The sequence below is a fragment of the Lontra canadensis genome, unplaced genomic scaffold (assembly GCF_010015895.1).
Source record: "Lontra canadensis isolate GAN:19392208 unplaced genomic scaffold, GSC_riverotter_1.0 scaffold65, whole genome shotgun sequence".
NCBI lineage: Eukaryota > Metazoa > Chordata > Mammalia > Carnivora > Mustelidae > Lontra > Lontra canadensis.
In genome coordinates, this window is record NW_022631059.1 from 10291822 (window position 1) to 10312427 (window position 20606).

General features: G+C 39.8%; 2 protein-coding genes across 2 annotated transcripts; one reads left to right on the plus strand and one right to left on the minus strand.

Moving 5' to 3' along the window:
- Positions 1-525: 525 nt before the first annotated feature.
- On the minus strand, positions 526-2899 carry MOCS3 (molybdenum cofactor synthesis 3). The gene has a single exon (XM_032878975.1). The coding sequence runs from the start codon at positions 2835-2837 to the stop codon at positions 1461-1463; it is 1377 nt and encodes a 458-aa protein (XP_032734866.1). The 5' UTR covers positions 2838-2899; the 3' UTR covers positions 526-1460.
- A 222-nt stretch (positions 2900-3121) lies between these two features.
- Positions 3122-20606, plus strand: DPM1 (dolichyl-phosphate mannosyltransferase subunit 1, catalytic). Its single transcript, XM_032878977.1, has 9 exons — positions 3122-3319; positions 6115-6214; positions 10996-11029; positions 12564-12640; positions 12726-12751; positions 15025-15120; positions 17589-17657; positions 19476-19590; positions 20483-20606. Exons 1-9 carry the CDS (start codon positions 3159-3161, stop codon positions 20585-20587), a joined length of 783 nt encoding a protein of 260 aa, XP_032734868.1. The 5' UTR covers positions 3122-3158; the 3' UTR covers positions 20588-20606.

Here is a 20606-nt window from a genome sequence, read left to right on the forward strand (position 1 = left end):
TTCTGAGGATTATAGACCTGGACGCAACAATCAGCTGGAGAGCAGAGGCCCTCTTGACACGGTAGGCCTTCTTCAACTTGCCACAGATATCGACCAAATCTTTGCTTTTCATTTTGTATAAAAGTTATGCAAACCTGCCATTTCATGAAAACGTTGTCTAATCAATAAACATAAAAACACCTACATTTTGTACTACTAAAAAATATGGGAGTAAAATAGATTAAATCAAAATAGAAGAGGCAAGCTGAAGGGCAGAAATGGGGAGTGGTTTGGTGGGTGTCAAGTTTTAGCCATGCAGGACAAGGGATTCTGGAAACTGCTGTATACCATGTGCATGTGGTTGACAACACCGTATTGTACACTTGGAAGTTACTGAGAGGGGAAATTGTGTGTGTGTGTGTGTGTGTGTGTGTGTGTTGCCACCAAAGAGAATCAATGTAATCCACTGCATTAACCAAAGAGAAAAAAGCAGCACATAATAATGCAAAAAAAGCATTTGATGAATTCAACGAAAACTTAGCAAACTATAAAAGGAAGGAAATTTTCTTTAATCTGATAAAAGGCAATAGCTACAGTAAAGCAACAACAAGTCATATTGGTCAAATAGTCAGTTTTTCACCTGAGATTGTGAAGGAAATAACAATGCTCACTATGCCACTTTAATTCAATACTGTATTTGGTGTACTTGGCCAGTAAAGCAAGAAAAAAAAAAAAAATAACAGATTGGGTAAGGAATAAAGGGCAGGAGAGGGCAGAAGTTTGGGACCTGGGCTTGAAGATTCCAAAGCAAGCCAAACCACGGTACACAGTGTGTACAAAACTGTAAGAATTTTTTAAATCGGCAATTTATAAGAGAAACTGAGACTACAAAGGTGGTTTCCTTTATCTTACTAAATATCTCACTTTGCTATTAATTCAAATATTTAATAGAATGACCCTTTCCCAGATAATTAAAATAACTTACATTTTAAACATTTCTGTGGAACATAGTCTATCATTTGAAATTGAAGACCCAAACAATGTCTTGGCAAACAATATACTGACCTCAAGTATATCATCTGTGATCAATTCAGGGAGACTAAGTTTACTACAGCTTTCCAAGCATTAAAATGACAATTTAAAGTATTTTTTGATTGGGGGAGGTGGGAAAAAAGCAGAACAGAGAAATGATCAGTCAAAACACAGAATCCTGTCACTTAACACTGTAATTCACATGTTCAAGGCATCTTCCAAGTGCTGGAAACACAAGACAGTTCTCAGAAACAGTATTACAACCCGTTAATAAGAAGAGCATCCAATGCATTATAACAAAAAAGCCCCTTACAAAAAGGGGTCCAATGTACTCAGTTTTTGGACAATCCCCATCTCTCCCATACATTCCTAGAAAAAACTCAAATAAATGTATCTTTTGGGTAACATGGCAGTCCACATCTGCCTCAGGTCAGGATCTCCCATCCACCTCAGTACTGCGGAAATGTTCCATCGATTTTGGCAGCCCAGGCCATGAGACCCCCAACAACATCCTGAATGGTTGAAGATTCTAATTCCTGAACCGCCGTCAAGGACTGCAGGACCTTCACGGCTTTCTGGGAGTCATTGCCCAGTTTGCAAATCACATAAACTGGGAAAGCCGCCCCTTCCTGTGTGCCCTGCTTCCCTTCCCGGATTGCTTCTCCTAGGAGTTCTAAGCTCTCTGCATCCCTCCGTTCCAAATGTTTCAAAGGGATGTGTAAGGCATGAGGCAAACGACAGATGTCCACCTCCACTTGAGGCCTGACGTCCAGCAACAGATGGGGGGAGCCTGAATCCAGAAGACGCTTATAGTCGGTGACCGAAACTCGCTCCTCTGGGCTCAGCAAGTGCAGAGAGCGGCACTTCTCAGTGGCTGAGGAGCCACAGAAGGCTTCGTAGTCCTGCAGGTCTGTCACAGTGGGCCGCTCGCCGCAAGCTGCACAATCAGGCCTGCGGCTCCGAAGCCGAATACAACGAAACTGTCCTCTGAGGGCATCAAAGATCAACAAGCTGCGACAGTAAGACGGACCCAGACCTGCTACGATCTTCAACACTTCCAACGCCTGCAAACAGCCCAGGACCCCGGTTACGACACCGAGCACCCCGCCATCCGCGCAGTTGGTCACCGTCTCCGCTGGAGGTGGTTGGGGGAATATGCAGCGATAGCAAGGCCCGCCGTCATAGTGGTACACTGTGATTTGGCCCTCAAAGCGCAGGGCGCTGGCCGACACGAGAGGTCGGCCGGCTAGCACACAAGCGTCATTAACCAGGTAGCGAGTGGGCACGTTGTCAGAACAGTCGGCCACCACGTCATAGCGGCGGATTAAGTCCAGCGCGGTGGCTGCCGTAAGCGCCTGAGCGTAGGGCACGCATTCCACCGCAGAATTGAGGCGGCGCAGCGAGGCGGCGGCCGAGAAGACCTTGGCTTGCCCCGCCAACGCCTCGCCATGCAGCACCTGGCGGGCCAAATTGCTCACTTCCACTACGTCGTAGTCCACAAGGCCGAGGCGGCCCACGCCGGCCGCCGCCAGGTACTGCGCCAGCGGGCAGCCGAGCCCACCGCAGCCCACGATTAGCACGGACGCGGTGGCCAAGCGCAGCTGTCCGTGCACGCCCAGCTCAGGCAGCACTAGCTGCCGGCTATAACGCAAAATCTCATCTCGAGTCAGGGCGGCCTTCGGCGGCAGGGGCGACACCGGAACCAGCCCCTCCGGCTCCTGCTCCGCCAAAAGAGCCGCCGCCAGCCTCTGCTTCAGAGAACTTAGCTCTTCCTCACGCCGGGCAACTTCAGCCCGCAAAGCGAGCACCTCCTCCCTGGAACCCATGGCGCCACTCTCGGAAGTTGTCTTAAAAGGCGTTTCCTTTTCCGGCTTAGCGTCCCCTAGCGACTGGAAGAAACTAAAAAATTTTTACGGAGCATGGGAAAAAGTGATAAGTAGACATGTACTCCCTGGAGAAACCCTCATATTCAACTTTCAGGAGTCATAGTTCCTGGATATTTCTAGGCACCACGAAGATAGCCTTAAGAGACCTAGAACCCAACCACAGGGCCTGTCCCCCCTTCCCGAAGTTGGTACGGTCCGAGCCGTCCGCTTCTCGAGGCGCGTTGACGTCATTCCGTTTCCGGCGTCTCGCGCAGTTCCGCCATGGCCTCCGAGGAAGCGAGCGATAGTCCTCGTAGTTCTCGGCGGGAGTCGGAGGGGCGCGCCCGGGGACAGGACAAGTATTCAGTGCTTTTGCCCACCTACAACGAGCGCGAGAACCTACCGCTCATCGTATGGCTGCTGGTGAAAAGCTTCTCCGAGAGGTAACGTGTCCGGCCGCCCTCCCTGAGGAATGAGATGAGCTGGCTTAGCCGGCCTGGGTGTCGGCAGTTGGCTGCGCGAGGCGGCCCTGCGCCGCCTTCCTTGGGCTCTTGAGGGAAGACTTGGGGAGAGGGCCACCCTTGGAGAAAGCAGAACGGATACTTCTGGGATTCTCTCGGTGTCTTGTGTTTTCATTCCTGCCCTTGGGTTTTGTGAGACATTCTCTTAATTGTACACCCCCCCCACCCCCTTCCCCCCCCCCCCCGCTGTCCTTTTTTTTTTTTTTTTTTTTTTTTTAAGTAGGGTTGGTTTCTCTCTCACTTGGAGCGAGGTTGAAAGCTTGACCTCACTCCTACTTCTAGATGGTCAGGATGCGGCAGGAGCCGGGAGTCTCAATGAGCACGCTCACTCCCGCCCCCGTGCTGAGTGCTTATGTAAGCATGAGGTTTGATCTCTGTGGGTTCGAGAGCTGCTGCTGGGCCGGGCAACTTCGTTGGTCACTAGTGGATGTTCGATGTGATTGTTAGAAAGTAGGGCTTTTCGAGTTTGCGTTTGGAAGTGTTACACAATTTTTTTTTTTTTTTTAAGATTTCGGGATATCTTGGTGTCAGTACGAAGTTACTTGTTTTAGGGTTATACCAATGGGATCATGTATAGATCTCTGAAGATCTTTCCAGATCAACATATACCACCTTGGAAAATTATCTTTTTTAATTCGATAATATTCCATATAACTCTTATAATTTAACGAGTCGTGTCATCCCCGTGAACGCAGATTATTTCTGGAGCTTTTTTCGTTTTTCTTTGTTGACTTTTGCTTTACAGATGAAAACAGAGACTTTGTTCACCCCATGTTTTCCACGATTTAGAAGAATGCTGGACACATAGTGAATGCTCCTTTGGAAGAATGTTGCAACAGACACGCTCGTACTTTTACTAGTGTACTGGGGATAAAGTCTTCAGGATGGAATTGCTGGGTCAACAGATGTGCTTAAAATTGACAGTTATTACCAAAATGCTGGGGGATGGCGGGATAAATATGTATATATATATGTGTATATACATACATATATATAGTACCACCTTAGGACTGACATTATCCCGAGAGTGCTTGTTTCCCCAACAAGCCAACCCGGGCTTTATTAAACTTACATTTTTGGAAATGCTAATTGGTGAAAAACATTGCGGTTTTGACTATAATTCTTTGAATATCATCATGTGTGTGGCTCCTCACATTTTTTAAAAAATTTATTTCTTTTTCCTCTTTTCTTTAGTTATCTTATTTTGGTTTCTGTAAGCACTTTCCACATGAGAGAAATTGTCATATGGTCGATCTTGTTTAGTTTGTCTTCTGAGTCTCAGATATTTTTTTGCTTTAATTGGAGGGAAGCTTCAAGAAGGGAACAACGATTTTCTTTTCAGGCATAGTCGAATTAAAGGCACCTTAGCTGGATTCCTTTAAACTACCTTACCCTCAGGTGTTCTGGGCACATTGAAGTGAGAGAAAGTATAATTTGCTAATGAGTAACTTCATTTGTTTTTGAAGTATATCTTTCTCAGCGTATCAGCTAGAATCAACATCTTACATATTTTGGCTTGTAAAGCAATTGCCAAAATTAAAGCACTGTGGGAAGCTGAAGTCTAGTATTTCCTCTTAACAGATAGGCTGAGTTTAGCTTTCTTCCTAGTATGCCGGGGCTGACTTTTTTAAGCCTTTTACAATGGAATGTTTTTTTCCTTATATGTGTGGTTTTTTTTTTTTAATTTTTTTTTTTTAAGATTTTATTTATTTGACAGACAGATCACAAGTAGGCAGAGAGGCAGGCAGAGAGAGACAGGAGGAGGCAGGCTGAGCCTGCTGAGCAGAGAGCCTGATGTGGGACTCGATCCCAGGATCCTGAGATCATGACCTGAGCCGAAGGCAGAGGCTTTAACCACTGAGCCACCCAGGCGCCCCTCCTTATATGTGTTTTTAAAACAGTGTTGTAGGGGAGTTTTGCTGTGCTTTCCTTTACTTTCCAATTAAGTTTCCCCAAAAAATTATTTAAAAAAAAAATCTAAAATGAGGTGAGGGAAAACATAGTGATAACATGTACAACCAAGTATTGTGTTGGCTTATTTTTACACTAGAGCAGTAACATGAAATTAATGGAGAGCCGTTAGATGTTCACTTTGAAGCACATTGAAATCTTATGTAATTATCCGTGCTTTATGTACTTAATAGTGTGACGAAATGGGTACAACTGTTTGAAATAGTGGTGTAAGAGATTATTTTGCCATTTTAAAGAGGGTTTTTTAACAGATGGAATGAACTCATATTTGTTTCTTATGTCACTTAAATCTATTTGGAATTAAATTTAAAAGAATATTCACTCAGCAACTCAGTCAACATGAGATATCTTTTAAATGTACTTTTGAAATATTTTTTGTAACCAAGGTTTGATATTAAGGTCCTACAATTCCATTTCCAAAGTTGGTAAGTAAAATTTCGTAATATCCTATCATATAGAACATAGAATTGCTGTGATTGTTTTAAATTGAAGAGTATGTTTTCTGTATGAGAATTTATTTTAACATCTCAGGACTTTATTACAGCATTTTTCGGCAACATGCTGAGTTTGGAGGTGAAGTACTAAATGACATTTATTTCATTTGGTAATTGAAGTTTCCTTTAGTGATTAATGTGACAATAAATTTCCACTTGTACTGGTGAGGAATTAGTAATTAAAAAAATTTTTTTTATTTTGAGAATACTGTCTCCAAACAATACAAACTTTAATTTTGTTTTTTATTTTAGTGGAATCAATTACGAAATTATAATCATAGATGATGGAAGCCCAGATGGAACAAGGGACATTGCTGAACAGTTGGAGAAGATCTATGGGTCAGACAAGATTGTAAGTCATGTGAACATTTTTCTGTCATATCACTTGTGTTTGTTTAGGGAAAAGAATGAGAAATGACAGTGCTTAAATTCAATCAATTTTTCTAGAAACTGAAATGATAAAAAGCATCTTACACACTTGAGATTCAGATGCATTTTCACTGTGCTTGAGGTTATACATGCCTTTGATACGTTGGATCAGTAGTAATTGTACATACAGCAAGGGATTCCTGGGTGACTCAGTTGGTTAAGCCTTTGGCTCAGGTCATGATCCCAGGGTCCTGGGATCGAGCCCTGCATCGGCCTCCTTGCTCAATGGGAAGCCTGCTTCTCCCTCTCCCTCTGCCTGCTGCTCCCCCTGCTTCTGCGCGCGCTCTCTCTCTCTCTCTCTCAAATAAGTTCTTAAAAAAAGAAAAGTAAGTGTTAAAAAGTTAATAGTTGGCCTTTGGATCAACTCTGTTTTTACAACTTAACCTGCAGATAAGTTCTCTTGAAGGGCAAAATTAAAGCATGCTCCTGAATTGACAAGGAATATTATGGAACTAGATTGCAAATAGTAATGTATGTTTTGATCTTTTGGCTTCCTTTTTTGCAAGTATAAAAGCTTATAGTTGGGTGGACGATTGTTTTCATGGAAATTTGGCATCTTTTTATTTTTCAGAGCACTTAGCATCTTTTGTTTAACCTATAAAGCGGTCTTCTGGGAGGAGATTGACTTTTGGAGTCTTACATTTTAGATTTTCCCACTGTACTTTGAAGGGTGTTGTTTTTCTACTGGAGAAACTTAGATGTAGAATTCATTTTATAATGGCTTTATAATTTTTATTTTTGATCACTGGTTTATTTTTATAATGGTTTATTTTGTAAATGTTTGAAAATACTTGTGAGCTCAACTTTAGATAAATCTTGGGCCAAAAACATGCAGTTAAGTCCAGATTTAATTAGAAAACACATTCTAGACATTGGGTATTTTTTAATATGTATAGACAAGAGTTTCTCAGTCTTGGCACCATTAACATTTGGGACCTAGTAACTCTTCACGGTGGGGGGATTGGGTTGGTTGGTGTAGGGGCGGGGGCAGTGTCCTGTATGTTAGAGGACATTTAGCATCATCCCTGGACTCTTGCCCACTAGATACCATTTGCAGCCCCTCTCCCCAAGGTGACAACCAAAAATGTCTCTGGGTATCATCAAATGAGCCCTTGTGGGCAAAATTGTCCTCTCCTCCCAAAAGAGAACCATCAATATAAACATTAAAAAAGTCTCTTGGAGAACCTTTATTGATATTTGCATTTTAAGAAAAGGTAATTAAGCATTAGGGGAAAAAAAAAAAACTGTCACCGGGTACACACATTCTTCATTAATCCTGATAATGAAATAATTTCTATTCAGTTGGAGGAGATGGTGGTCAGTAGAAGAGTTTAAGGGACATGTGTTATTCTTACACACATGGTAAATCTTTTCTGTGCTAGTAATTCTTTCCATATCACACATGGGCAACTCAAATGTCTGTCACACCTCCAGTTGTCTAAATATCTTGTGATACACAGGAGGAGATTAAAAATTGACAGATTTCCAACCTTCTAGCAGTGACTTCTGAGGATGTCAGGTTCATTTTTTTTGGCCAGCAGCTCCTCAGTTTTTCTTATAGAAGTGAGCCAAGGCACTTAATCACATTTGTTACTGTATAGACTACTCTGAGTTATGTGTTGTTATTGAATCTGGGAATATCAACCTGACAATATTTTGAACACCTTTGTCATAGAACTTGATTCCACCTTGAGATATAATTGATTGATAGTAGAATATGTCTATTAAATTGACCTTTTCAAATTCTAAAACTACGTGACCCAATAAAATTCAAAATAATGAGAAAAAAAATTATATTCACTGTTATGATTTTCCTGTATTACCTGGGAAGTTCCCTGTTCCTTCATTAGTTTATGACCTTTAAATCATTTAAAATAGAAAATTGCCCGTCTCCTCAACCCAGACAATATCAGGCCATGCCTTGGATAGCAAAGCACTTACTTGCTTTGAAGTGATGTGTGTGGTTTGTTGGGATAGAAGATGGAGACAAATTATTTCTGAAGTTATTTTACAATATCTGGAAATATTCAGAGATGCTTTGTTTGCTAGTCTTTCAAAGTGGCTGAAATGAATGTTTCAAAAAATGAAGGAAGTTTTTTTCTTTAAACTCTGTGAGGAAACAAGAGTTTAAGGCACTTTCCAAGGTTACACAGCTAACAAACAGCGGAGGTGGGGCTGAAGAACAATTGGAGGCACGTATCCTGAGCTGTTAACCATGCTTGTAGGGCAGAGGGATGGGAGATGGGGCTTCAGCCTTTCCATGTTGAGTGCTTCTGTTATGTTTGATGTATGCCGTCTGTTTCAACCTCCCAACTAGAGATTAGTTTAAGTCACCTATGTTATTTCATATGTTAGTCTTTTTACAGATTGTTCTTTTAATAAAATGTAATGCATGTTCATTACTTTAAAAACATCTAATATAACTGTAGGATTGAAAGATTTGACTATTTTAAGAATATCGTTTATCCCTAAGTATCAAAATATTACCTCTAACAAAAAGATCAGTACCCTGGGGCACCTGGGTGGCTCAGTTGGTTAAGCGTCTGCCTTCAGCTCAGTTACGACCCCCGGGGACCTGGGGTTGAGCCCTGCCTCTCGCTCCCTGCTCAGTAGGGAGCCTGCTTTTCCCTCTCCCTCTGTTGTTCCCCCTGCTTGTACATTCTCTCTCTCTCTCTCTAATAAATAGAATCTTAAAAAAAAAAAAAATCAATACCCTAATCAAATGTACGAAAACATAATTCTCAGGACTCCTGGGTGGCTCAGTTGGTTAAGCATCTGCTTTCAGCTTGGGTCATAGCCTCAGGGTCCTGGGATAGATCTCACATTGGGCTCCCCCCTCAGAGGGGGGCTGCTTCTCCCCCCCCCCCCCCCCCCCCCGCCACTTGTGTTTTCTCTTGCTCTTTCTCAAATAAATAAAATCTTTTAAAAAAACATAATTCACAACTATAAATGGCCAAAAACTAAAAAAATAAAATGGAAAAAAACATGAGCCTTGCATTTCAGTGAAAAAGTTGCTGATAAAACTGACGTTGCCTTTGTGGTCCCCCTCCAAGTTCCTTTTCCAGGGGACACCCCAGTCTGGCAGCTTGGTGTGGCTTGCTTCAGACCTTTGTGCATGCCTGTGTATGTGTCTATTTGTCAAACTAGGCAGTGTGGCATTCTTTGTTTTTCATCATAAATGCAATCTCCGTGTATCATTCTGTTTATTTTTAATTGTAGCCAAGAGATCTTTTATTGCTAAATTATCTCATTCTTTTAACTGTTCCATAGTACTCTATCATGCAGCATGGTTTATATTTTATAAAAACTTTAGAAAAAAAGATTTTTCCAACTGAAACATAGGATTATAGAAAATCTAAGGTGAACTTTAAGGGATTTGTTTTTTTGGGCTGATACCAGGTCAGTATTTTGTCAGTAATCATTAGTGACAAAAATAAAACCTGATATATCTTGTTTGATTTTGTCCAGTGAATTATAATTAGTATACATGATTGATTAAATGTCTAGTTTTCTTCTATATAAAAGTTCATTGAGCAGGAATGCATTTTATCTTTGTTCCTCCCCAAGACCTATAGCAGTTCACATGAAGTTTTAACAAAAAAAAAAAAAAAGTAGTCTATCCTGGTTGAATTAAACTGAAAATACTTCAAGAGATTTATACTGGAAAATGTGGAAGGGGTGTAGATAGGCTTGGTATTGAGTCCATATGAGCCCCATACCTCAGAAACTTAGAGTCAAAATCTTGGCATTCTACTTTTTTCAGAAATCTCCATACGAAAGAAAAAAAGCTAAACCTGAAGTCAAGTTTTATATATGAAGGGGAAAAAAGGGTAGAAAGAGTAAATGATCGACAAAAAGTAAGAAGAGAAAAAAAAATTTTATTGTTAGGCCTGTAACCCTAAAATCATGTCATTGGGCCAGTAGAGAATGTAATGAGGTCTTCCAAGCATAAAGTCAGGATAAGTTGATGGAGTGATATCAGCATTTAAAATCAGACAAGGAATCCAGAGAAAGAAGCATGCATACCTTTTCAGCCACTGCGATTCAACTTTTGGGGATGCTAATTACAGAAATGACAGGCCCGTATATACAAAAGGATATATGTACAAGTATCTTTATTGTAGCAATATTTGTAACGGCACATACCTGCAACTAACCTGAATGCCTTAACTAATGTATGACCATATATTGTCTGACTTGTAACCGTAAGCCTGTATTATTTTTGTGACTGAAAAAAATAAAAAGCCAGGGGTGGGGGGGTGGATCAAGAATGTAAATAAATAATAAAATCACAAAAGGGATTGAGAAAACAGATAAGGCTATCAAATACTCAAAGGTATAGGATAAGTGAGTTAAATCCTCGGTTTTTTTAGGAGAAGGAATCAACAGCTACTGTTCAAAATGATAAAATAATAGATATAACATTGTTTACCTACTGTTTTCTGGTGAATAGCACCAGGAAAAAAAAAATGCTTAAAATTTGACCTGCAGAGTTGGGTTAAAAGAATATTGTTTTTCCAACTTACTAAGCTATTTGATTTGTTAGCAAACACTTTTTTACCGTGGCAAAAAATGTTAAACATACTCTGCTTTAAGGTCTAATAAATGCAGCTATATTTTTGTTAAAAGAAGTAGACATTTATAAAAATTTTTATTAGATTATTTTTAGTATTTGTGTTAAAATGCTGTTTCTTATTCTTGCAGCTTCTAAGACCACGGGAGAAAAAGTTAGGCCTGGGTAAGTAGAACCTCTCGACCCTCATACTTGCTTCTCGCCTTGGTAAGCTTACCCAGTGTGTATTTTCCGAATTTGGAAGAAGGCCAAAATACAGTGACCTCTGATGGTTTTTTAATGATCTTAATGATGTGTATATGGTTTAACTTGAGTTGCACGTATCAGTCAGGGTCCACTTGGGAAAACAGAAACCACTGTCAGCCTTTCAGTGTAGGGAATTTAATACTAAGAATCTGGTTACACAGGTGAAGGAATGCTAAGAGGCCAAATGGAATGGAACAGTGAGGCCACTCAAACTGGTAATGGCGAGAGGTTGCTACCACCCCTAGAATGGAGCAGCAATAGGGGGAGATGGTGTTTTGGAGCCCGGGAACCCAGGCTATTTAGAAGGGGCTGGAAGGATGAAGTAGGGGATACGTGGCAGGAGCTAGAGCCATAGAGGATACCCAGTCAGTGCTGGGAGGCAGAGTAGGAGAGGGGACACATAGTTTTCCTTTTCTCTCTCCTGGAAACTATCCCTCCTGCCTCCCGAAGCTATCTGACCGCCAGTTGAGGAGAGTACATGGGAACTATAGTTCCATGCAATGTAGAACAGGGTAGAGCAGGGCCAGAAAAGGGATCTGAGGGCAAATGTTTTGGACCAGCATGCTGCGTTAGCTATAAATCTTTGAACATTTCTTTATAAGTAGTAAAAAGTTACTCTTTAATTTTAAAAAAGAAAACTTTTCTAGCTTTTAAAATCTTAGATGAACTTAATCATTCTGAAATGAGTATCTCAGTACCTTTATTTCTGGGATGGTTATAGTTGCTTAGATTAAGAAGTAGTATAATTTTACTGAAAAATTGGGAGAGCATGGAGGAAGCACAGTTCTTAAAAATTTGAGTATTTGCTGCTGTCTTGAAGACCATTTCTCTGGCATCATCTAGTGTTCTGAGTATCTGAACCCAGAGGTTCTTTGAGATTGAAATAATGGAAACTGCCATGAAAGCAATCAGGAATTCCTACGAGTCCGTGGAAATCCAAAAAGCTGTGATCCTCACTCTTTAGCAAAAGAAGTTAGACGAGTTCACCATTGCTAATAAGATACTGTGGGGGTTTGGAACTAGGGAATGTGGGCCTCCCCAAATCCCCACTTACCCTTACCTGTCAGGTCCCTGGGGGACTTTTAGGCATGAAGGGAGCTAAGTAATTGCTGGCTGTGTCTTTGACCCCAAATACCAGATCCCTCTAGTATACTAAGCTTGCAATGGAGACTACACTTGGGATAGCTTTTGTGGAGATGGGCCAGGAGTGCTGGGAAGAGCAGAATCAGGGAAACACTTTTAGGTAGAGAGAGCTGAGCGTCAGAAGGTGGTGCCTGGGACCAAGGTGAAGTGGCAGATGAAAGAATGGAATGGAGAGATGTTTTTGACTGATTTTAATTATAGTTTAGTATCACCGTTAAGGAACTGGTGTATGCTTTTCAGGTGCTTAATTTCACATGTATATGTAAGCGTTTCTCCTGGTTTTCTTTAGTGGGTATATTTTCATTTTCAGGAACTGCATATATTCATGGAATGAAACATGCCACAGGAAACTACATCATTATTATGGATGCTGATCTCTCACACCATGTAAGTGCTATCTTTCTTTCTTTGGCTATTCGTGGTAGTCTAAGCCTATTTTACTGACTTAATGTTTATTTTTTCTAAATTTCAGCCAAAATTTATTCCTGAATTCATTAGGTAGGTATTTTTAATATTTGAAAGAATTGTGATTCAAATCATTTATCTTGCTTAAATATTTGACTTATTTTCATTTTTTACCAATTAAAAATGCACATGCTATGTTAAGTTTGCTGTCAGAAATGAAACCAACATACAAATCTGAGCCTCATGGCCATAGATTCGTGGCTAAATTATGTATTTTAGGGACTCTAAATTCTCCCAGACCACAGGAATAGATGGAAGGTGACGTCCATGTTAATGGAATTAAGCCCTACATCATAAGGGTAAAACACCATGAACAAGTAGGGTTTATTCCAAGAATGCCAGAATGGTTCATCCTCAGGAAATCATCCACATAATTTATTATGTTAGCAAAGAAAGCAGCATGATTAAGTCTGTAGGTGCTTAAAGGTATTTGATAAACTGTACTAGCCACTTGTAATAAAACTTGGAAACAGAAATAAAAAGAAACCATTTAAATTTGACAAAGGCAATCCAGTCCTAAGACAGACATCTTACTAAATGGTGAAATGTTGAATCATTAATAAACACATTGAGGCAGGCATGCCAGCTGTCATTATATGTGGACATTTTAAGTGATGTAAGAACAAGAATTTAGTATGAATATTAAGTAAGGATACAAAGTGGTATTTATTTGCAGGCAATATGGTTGTATTCTTAGAAAATCTAAGGGCACCTGATGGCTCGGTCGTTAAGTGTGTGCCTTCGGCTCAGGTCATGATCCCAGGGTCCTGGGATCGAGTCCCACATCGGGCTCCTTACTCAGTATGGAGTCTGCTTCTCCCTCTCCCTCTGCCCCTCCCCTTGCTGATGCTTACTCTTTCTTACTCTCTCTCTGTCAAATAAATAAAACCTTAAAAAAAAAAAAAGAATCCAAGACAACATGAAACCTCTCAGAATAAGAATTTGGGAACTGTTTTCAGTGTAAGCTAAATATACTAAAACAGAATTAGGTAATGTTACTCTCCTCTTTCGATTACTTCAGTGAGTTGTCATTAAAGAGAAACTTTAAAAAGAAACTTTTCCTTGCCCCTCAAACAGCTACGTGATCTGACCCTTGCGTCCCTTTCTGAGCTCATCTTGTGCCCCTCCTCTCCACCCGCTCTGCGGCAGGCATGCTCCTTCCATTTCTGTGTCACACGGAGCACTGTGTTCTTTGCCTAAAATGCTCTTTCCCTGCTCCTTAATAGCTAGCTATTCTCATCCTTTGATCTCTGCGTAAGATCGCCTCAGAGATATCTTTCTGCTTATATATCTAATTCCCAAGAGCCCCTTTGACCTGAGAAGGAAATGGAACCAGGGGAATAGAAAATGGGTGAAAGCTAGAAACAAGCCCTATGTAGAAGAAAGACCAATGGCAATGAAGCCCGAGGGAAGACACCCTGGGATGTTGGCAGGAAAACACAAAGTGAAATAATTGTGGCAGTATTTTATTACCCATTATTTTGTCATAATTACAAACTTAAAGAGCAACACATCTAGCACGGATAAGATGGCGGGAAGTGGACACATCCAAATATTGCTGGGGAAGCGTGAGTTGCTACAACCTTCTTGGAAAGTAGTTTCTGGTGATACCTGTTCAAAATACTTGTAAGCTTTGTTTTAGCAATTCTTTTATGTTCCACTTTGGGTTGTATAAGCACCAGGATGTAAGTTTATAAGAACGTTGTCACACTGTTCATTGTGGTTGTGGTGTTGGGGTTGGGAGACCCACCATGAAAACAACCATACAAGTATACGGGTCCATTGTTCCATGGGAAATTTTTGCAGCTATTAGAAAAAATGGGGAAATTCTCTGTTGACCTCCAGGGATGTCCATGATTCCATTATGTATATCATTAACTGACGAAAGGCAAGTTGCAGAGTATACTTTTTTGGTTTCTAATTTTGTTAAAGCAACCGAAATCCCTGGGGCTTTGTCTATATTTTTCTGCAAAGAGAAAGGTCTGGAGGGTTACCAGGCTGTTGTAGCACTGTTTACTTATTAATAGGGTCAAGAACAGAATGGAGGGGGATTACATTTTAGGATGGTTTCACATGGTACCATCAGCAAGTACTACTATTTTTTAGTTTTAGAAATTAATAAATGAAAAATACCAGGTCTGAAAATCTTACATTGAAAGATTTTTAGGTGGTATAGTTCATCTGTTTTCTTGGCATTGTTTTTCCTATGCAAATCTTAAAAGTTTATTTTGTGTAGCTCGTGAAAATAAATATTGAAAGCTCAATAGCTTTTTCTAATTGACAGCTAATGTTTTTTTTTTCTTCAGGAAGCAGAAGGAGGGTAATTTTGACATTGTCTCTGGAACTCGCTACAAAGGAAATGGAGGTGTATATGGCTGGGATTTGAAAAGAAAAATAATCAGGTATAGACATGTGCTACAGTTTCTCTAGTCTTTATTGTACCTACTGGGACTGTGGTTATGACAGGTATTTGAATTACTCACCGTGCTGCCTTGGCATTTCTGGGATCGGATTGTTAACTTCCAGTATATACTCCCAGATAGCTCCTTGTGTCCAAATTTTCCTATGATTAAAGTATTTTATTTTGAATATTTGTCACTAAGGAAAAATCAGCATAAGCCTTTGAACCTTTGTTAGAAATGGTCTAATTCAGCAAAATTGATTCTGTACCTTCAGCTTTAAGTGAACTATTTATCTGTATTTTGGGACTGAGTAGTCTTGTGTACACACACACACACACACACACACACGAGAGAGGTCCATAATCAAAGGATAGGGAGGGAGAATCCGCTTCTTGATTGGAAGACTCACAAAGAATTTCTGACCTTATTTAATCTGTATCACCTTTTTGTGGTGGTTGAGAAGATAAAATCTATAAGGGATCTATGTAGCTTTCTGCTTAATATATGACAGCATACCTCTACAGATGTAAAGGTATGCCTTTACTAATATTTACTAAGTATTTACTAATATTAGTGTTTTTTATGACCCTTTTCATTCCTATTGAAGATTTTGTTAAGTTAATCACAGTTCTGCCTCTTAACTGTGGAACCTTGGGAAAGTCATTTAAGACCTGTAAGAGCCTCAATGTTTGGCGAAATGAAGGGGTTGGATAAACAGTGGTTTTTAATCCTGCCGAATATTGGAATCACGTAGAGAGAAAATCGTACACTACTCTTCCCTGTCATTTTCCCTTTCTCGTGTGTGCACACGCACTGTAGACCATGCAAATGGATCTCCACGGGTGGTGCAGAACCATCAGTATTTTTCACAGGCTCTCCAGAGGATTCTGTTGTGCAGCCAGTGTTGAGAACAATGACTGAGTAATCTCTCAGGCCCTCTGAATTTGGTTATCACAGCACCCACTTTAAAATTAAGGAGTCCCAAGTTGTATTGAGGTGTGTTTGTCATTAGTTGTTAATGTCTACATTGACTGAAATATATACTCCTGAGAAAGATTACATAATCACTTGCCCATGGACTCATTTGTATGAACTAGAATTTTAATCCAAGCCCATCTGACTCTTACTGCATTTTAATTTAAAAACCCCAATTTAGAGATACATTCACTGATTTGAGGTACAAATGTGTATGTATACATACACATATATACATACATATACGCTCACTTTCCTTTGATTAAAACCATTTTGAGAGGTAAACTATGTCCTAGAATTTTGTTATTGGAAGCAATTTGAAAGGGAAAATGTTTTTGTAAGCTATTATCCCAGCTATAGCCCTAACCATGTTATCTGTGTAAAAATAATCTTTTCTAGGGAGGGCCTTGGTAGTTACCTTGGCTTCAGAGAAAAACTGTTCTTTCCAGACTGCCTCAGAAAACTTTTTTTTTTCCTCAATCAGAGCTCACTAAAATAGCTGTAATACAAAAGTCACTTTTTTCCAAGGGCACTTCAGATCTTTTTGAAATGTTAATTATTGGTATTAGTAATAGCTTGAAACTGATACTTAGTTTTGTTTGAAGCACATACCTTATCGTTGTTAGGGCCAGGATGTCTCTGCTAAAATTTATTTGTTAAAATACTTTACCCTCAAATTGTTGGTATTTGGAGGTGGGGCCTTTGGGAAGTAATTAAATTTAGTGACCATGGGGCACTCATGGTGGAATTAGTGCCCTTTCCAGAAGAGACCGGAGGGCTTGGCTTTCGATGCCCTCTTCTGTGAGAGCACACAGCAGGAAGGCAGCCCTCTACACCAAGAAGGGGGTTCTCACCAGGAACCACGTCTGCTGCACCTTGATCTTGGACTTCCCAGCCTTCAGAACTGGGAGAAATAAATTCATTTAAGCCACGCAGTCTGTGGTATTTAGTTACAGCGGCCCAAGTAGAAAGAAACGGTTTCAAAATGAACATTTTGTTCAATTTCCAGAGATTGCCAAAAACCAAAACTCATGCCTACTTGCATACCTTCTTTTAAAAAAAAAGTGTCATCATTATGCAGACTGACCTGTTGCCTGATTGAAACCCATGATCCCTTATGCTTATTAGAATCTGAAAAGGAAACTCCAAATCCCTGATTCCTTTTGCTTTCTGAGAGATGGTCATAATTCTAAATGAGGACTGGTAGCAAATATGCAAATTGAATTAAAAATCCATTATCTTTCTTACCTAAAGTTTAGAAGAATGATTGTTTTATAGGTCCTCTCTGTCACATTCAGAGAATAAAAGTCCCCGTTTCCTCAAAAATGAGAATATCAGATCCTTTACTAACTAAAATTTCTATAAAATTGACGTGTTTGTAAAACAGTGTTGCATTTATGGAATTAGTGTAACGGTTTTAGCACTCTGACCCTGGTTGTGTTTCTGTTGTTTAGAAAGTATATAAAGAAAATCTAATTGTTTTATTTAAACAGCCGCGGGGCCAATTTTATAACTCAGATTTTGCTCAGACCAGGAGCATCGGATTTAACAGGAAGTTTCAGGTACAGTAAAAACTGTAATTTTATATTTTCTGTTATTAACAACTTCTTATCTGAATTTCTTAGTATACAATGACTTCTTTTTAAGAAATGCTTTTAATTTCTACTACATTTTTGTTCCAGAACATACAAAGATAGACTGAAATTCCTTAAAAGTTGCTAATGAGGAACGCCTGTGTGGTTCAGTCAATTAAGCCACTACCTTAGGCTCAGGTCATGATCCTGGGGTTCTGGGATTGAGTCCACCTTGGGCTCCTTGCTCAGTGGGGAACCTGCTTTTCCCTCTGCCTCTGGCTGCCACTCTGCCTGCTCGTGCTCTCTCTCTGATAAATAAATAAGTAAGATCTTTAAGAAATTGCTAATGAGGCCTGAGCATTTTTTTTTTTTTTAAAGATTTTATTTATTTATTTGACAGAGCTCACAGGTAGGCGGAGAGACAGGCAGAGAGGTGGGGGGGGAAGCAGGCTCCCCACTGATGAGAGAGCCCAATGCGGGGCTTGATCCCAGGACCCTGGGATCATGACCTGAGCCGAGAAGGCAGAGGCTTAACCCACTGAGCCACCTAGGCGCCCCAAGTCCTGAGCATCTTCTTAAGGGAAATGTACTTTCTAAGGGGCATCAAAGGTAGGGCTTAGGTTAGTGTGCTTGTTAATATTCACACTGGTGCTCAGCCCCTAGTGGGGGCCTTAGGGAGCCAAGGTGGCTGCTTAATCCACTTCTTATTCAGAACATTGCTGTCTATCATTGGTGATCACAGGCTCCAAAGAACAGAACTTCTTCCAGCAACTTTCTGCAATTCATATGAATATTGTTGCTCTGTCCACAGAAAAACTTAAAATAATTAATGGTTAGGGTGTTTGCAGTTACCTTGCTCTCTGTATTTTTAATTAAAAAAAATATTATTTAATTAGAACAAAGCCTTCTTCCAGGTCGGGGGAAGGGTAATTTTTGTTGGTTTTGGCGGGTGATATTTTTAATTTTAGTCTTGCTATAGAAGATGAACTGTTTTGTATGACTATGTATTACTTGGCATTTGCTTTTTTCCATTAAATAATGTTAATTCTTTGGTCCTTTGTCAGAATTCACACACAAAGTTAAGACAGGAATCTAGGCATTGCAGGATTGAGGCCATCGTGAAGATACAGCTATCACCAATTGAGGTCACAGTTAGAGACCTGCAGTGGGCAGATGCACAGGCCAAACATGGAGCACATCAGATTCCCAAAGTAAGAGACAGGAGCTGGGAAGTCCTGTGGATGAACCCAGTCACTTTCTTCAGGAGTTCCCCGTTAAGTCCCCTAAAGGGACTGTGTTTATCTCGGGGAATTTATTTAGTACATCTTGGGAAATAGAAGCTGCTCAGACATTTATGAGGAAACACTTGTTAATTACTGGGTTTGCTCTTGTCATCTACTTTATATTGATTAATCATCGTCTGTCAACTCTATTGTTGGAATATTTGGAATGGTTTTTCTTCATTCAACTTTAATTTTAAGAAAATTTAAAAGCTTAAAATGGTGGTTCTACTTCAGATGACTCGCTTTATCCTATTTTTATAATTTGTGGTAGTATGGTAAGGAAATAATTCCCTAAAAGATACTAAGAATTCATTTTCAAAATTATTCTAAATTATTTACCAAAGATTGCATGACCATTCCCGTTCAGGACAAGTGTATCCTAATCATAAGCTGTGACAGTTTTTCTGCATGCAAACAGCTAGTGAAAAGTTGTAGGTTTTATAAATACCAGTGGACTTTCATAAAGGGTACATGTAGCAAGTGTATTTATCTAGGTGTTCATATGTATTTTACTTTCTCACAGGTTATACCGAAAAGAAGTTCTACAGAAATTAATAGAAAAATGTGTTTCTAAAGGCTATGTGTTCCAGATGGAGATGATTGTTCGGGCAAGACAGTTGAATTATACTATTGGCGAGGTAGGCAAACTGCTGGTAAATAGAATGCCGTATCCCTTGTAAGGAAACAGTAGGTTTAGACTATAATAAAAAGTTTAAGTTGCACAACTACTAAATAAATGTGGGAGGCTTCTGGTTGTTTGGAACGTCCATGCACTAAAGGGTAAAAATTCACTTTCGAAATAACTACGTTGACCCTACCAGGATTTAAATCATTAATAGAAGGCATCATTTACTTTTAAAGAATTAAAAGTTACTGGTAGGTTCTGCATCTTGCCCTTTCTTCTGACCACTCAGCACTGTGGGATGAGTGTGTTTGCTCCTTTTCCTCTTTCCATAGCCAAGAACCACTCTAATGATGAATCCGTTTGCCATTTTCCATGAAGAGGACAGGAGTTAATGGGGCGGAAGGCGGTCAGTAATACATACAGCAGGCTGTTGAGCTCTTAGGAAAGGCTCTCCTCCTTTAACACTGGTGTTCCTCCTCATAGCAAGAAAATAATTAGAATGCCATGTCTCCATGGAAGTGTCAAGATTTTTCATTTAACACTAAAACATAGTAACAGATAAATTGAATGGACTACTGAAAAAATTTAGTGAAAGGCTTTTACTTTGGAGTATAAATTTTTTTCTTGACATTCTGGTTGAAACAGGTCAACAGCTTAATATTCAGGATCATTGCTTTTCGAATGGTTTTAGATTTGGTTCATTTGACCTTTTTTTAGGTAATGAAATGTTTAAAGATTTGGGCGTCCAGTTGCTATAACAACTTAACTATATGTAACACATAACTTCTGAACTTACTTGAAGGGCTGTCATAAGACAGAGCTTGTTTGTACTGTATTGGTGTATGCTTGCTAACTTCCTTTTTAATATTTTTGAAGACCAACTTAACATGTGTTTTTTCAACCAGGTTCCAATATCATTTGTGGATCGTGTTTACGGTGAATCCAAGTTGGGAGGAAATGAAATAGTCTCTTTCTTGAAAGGATTATTGACCCTCTTTGCTACTACATAAAAGAAAGTTACTCATTATA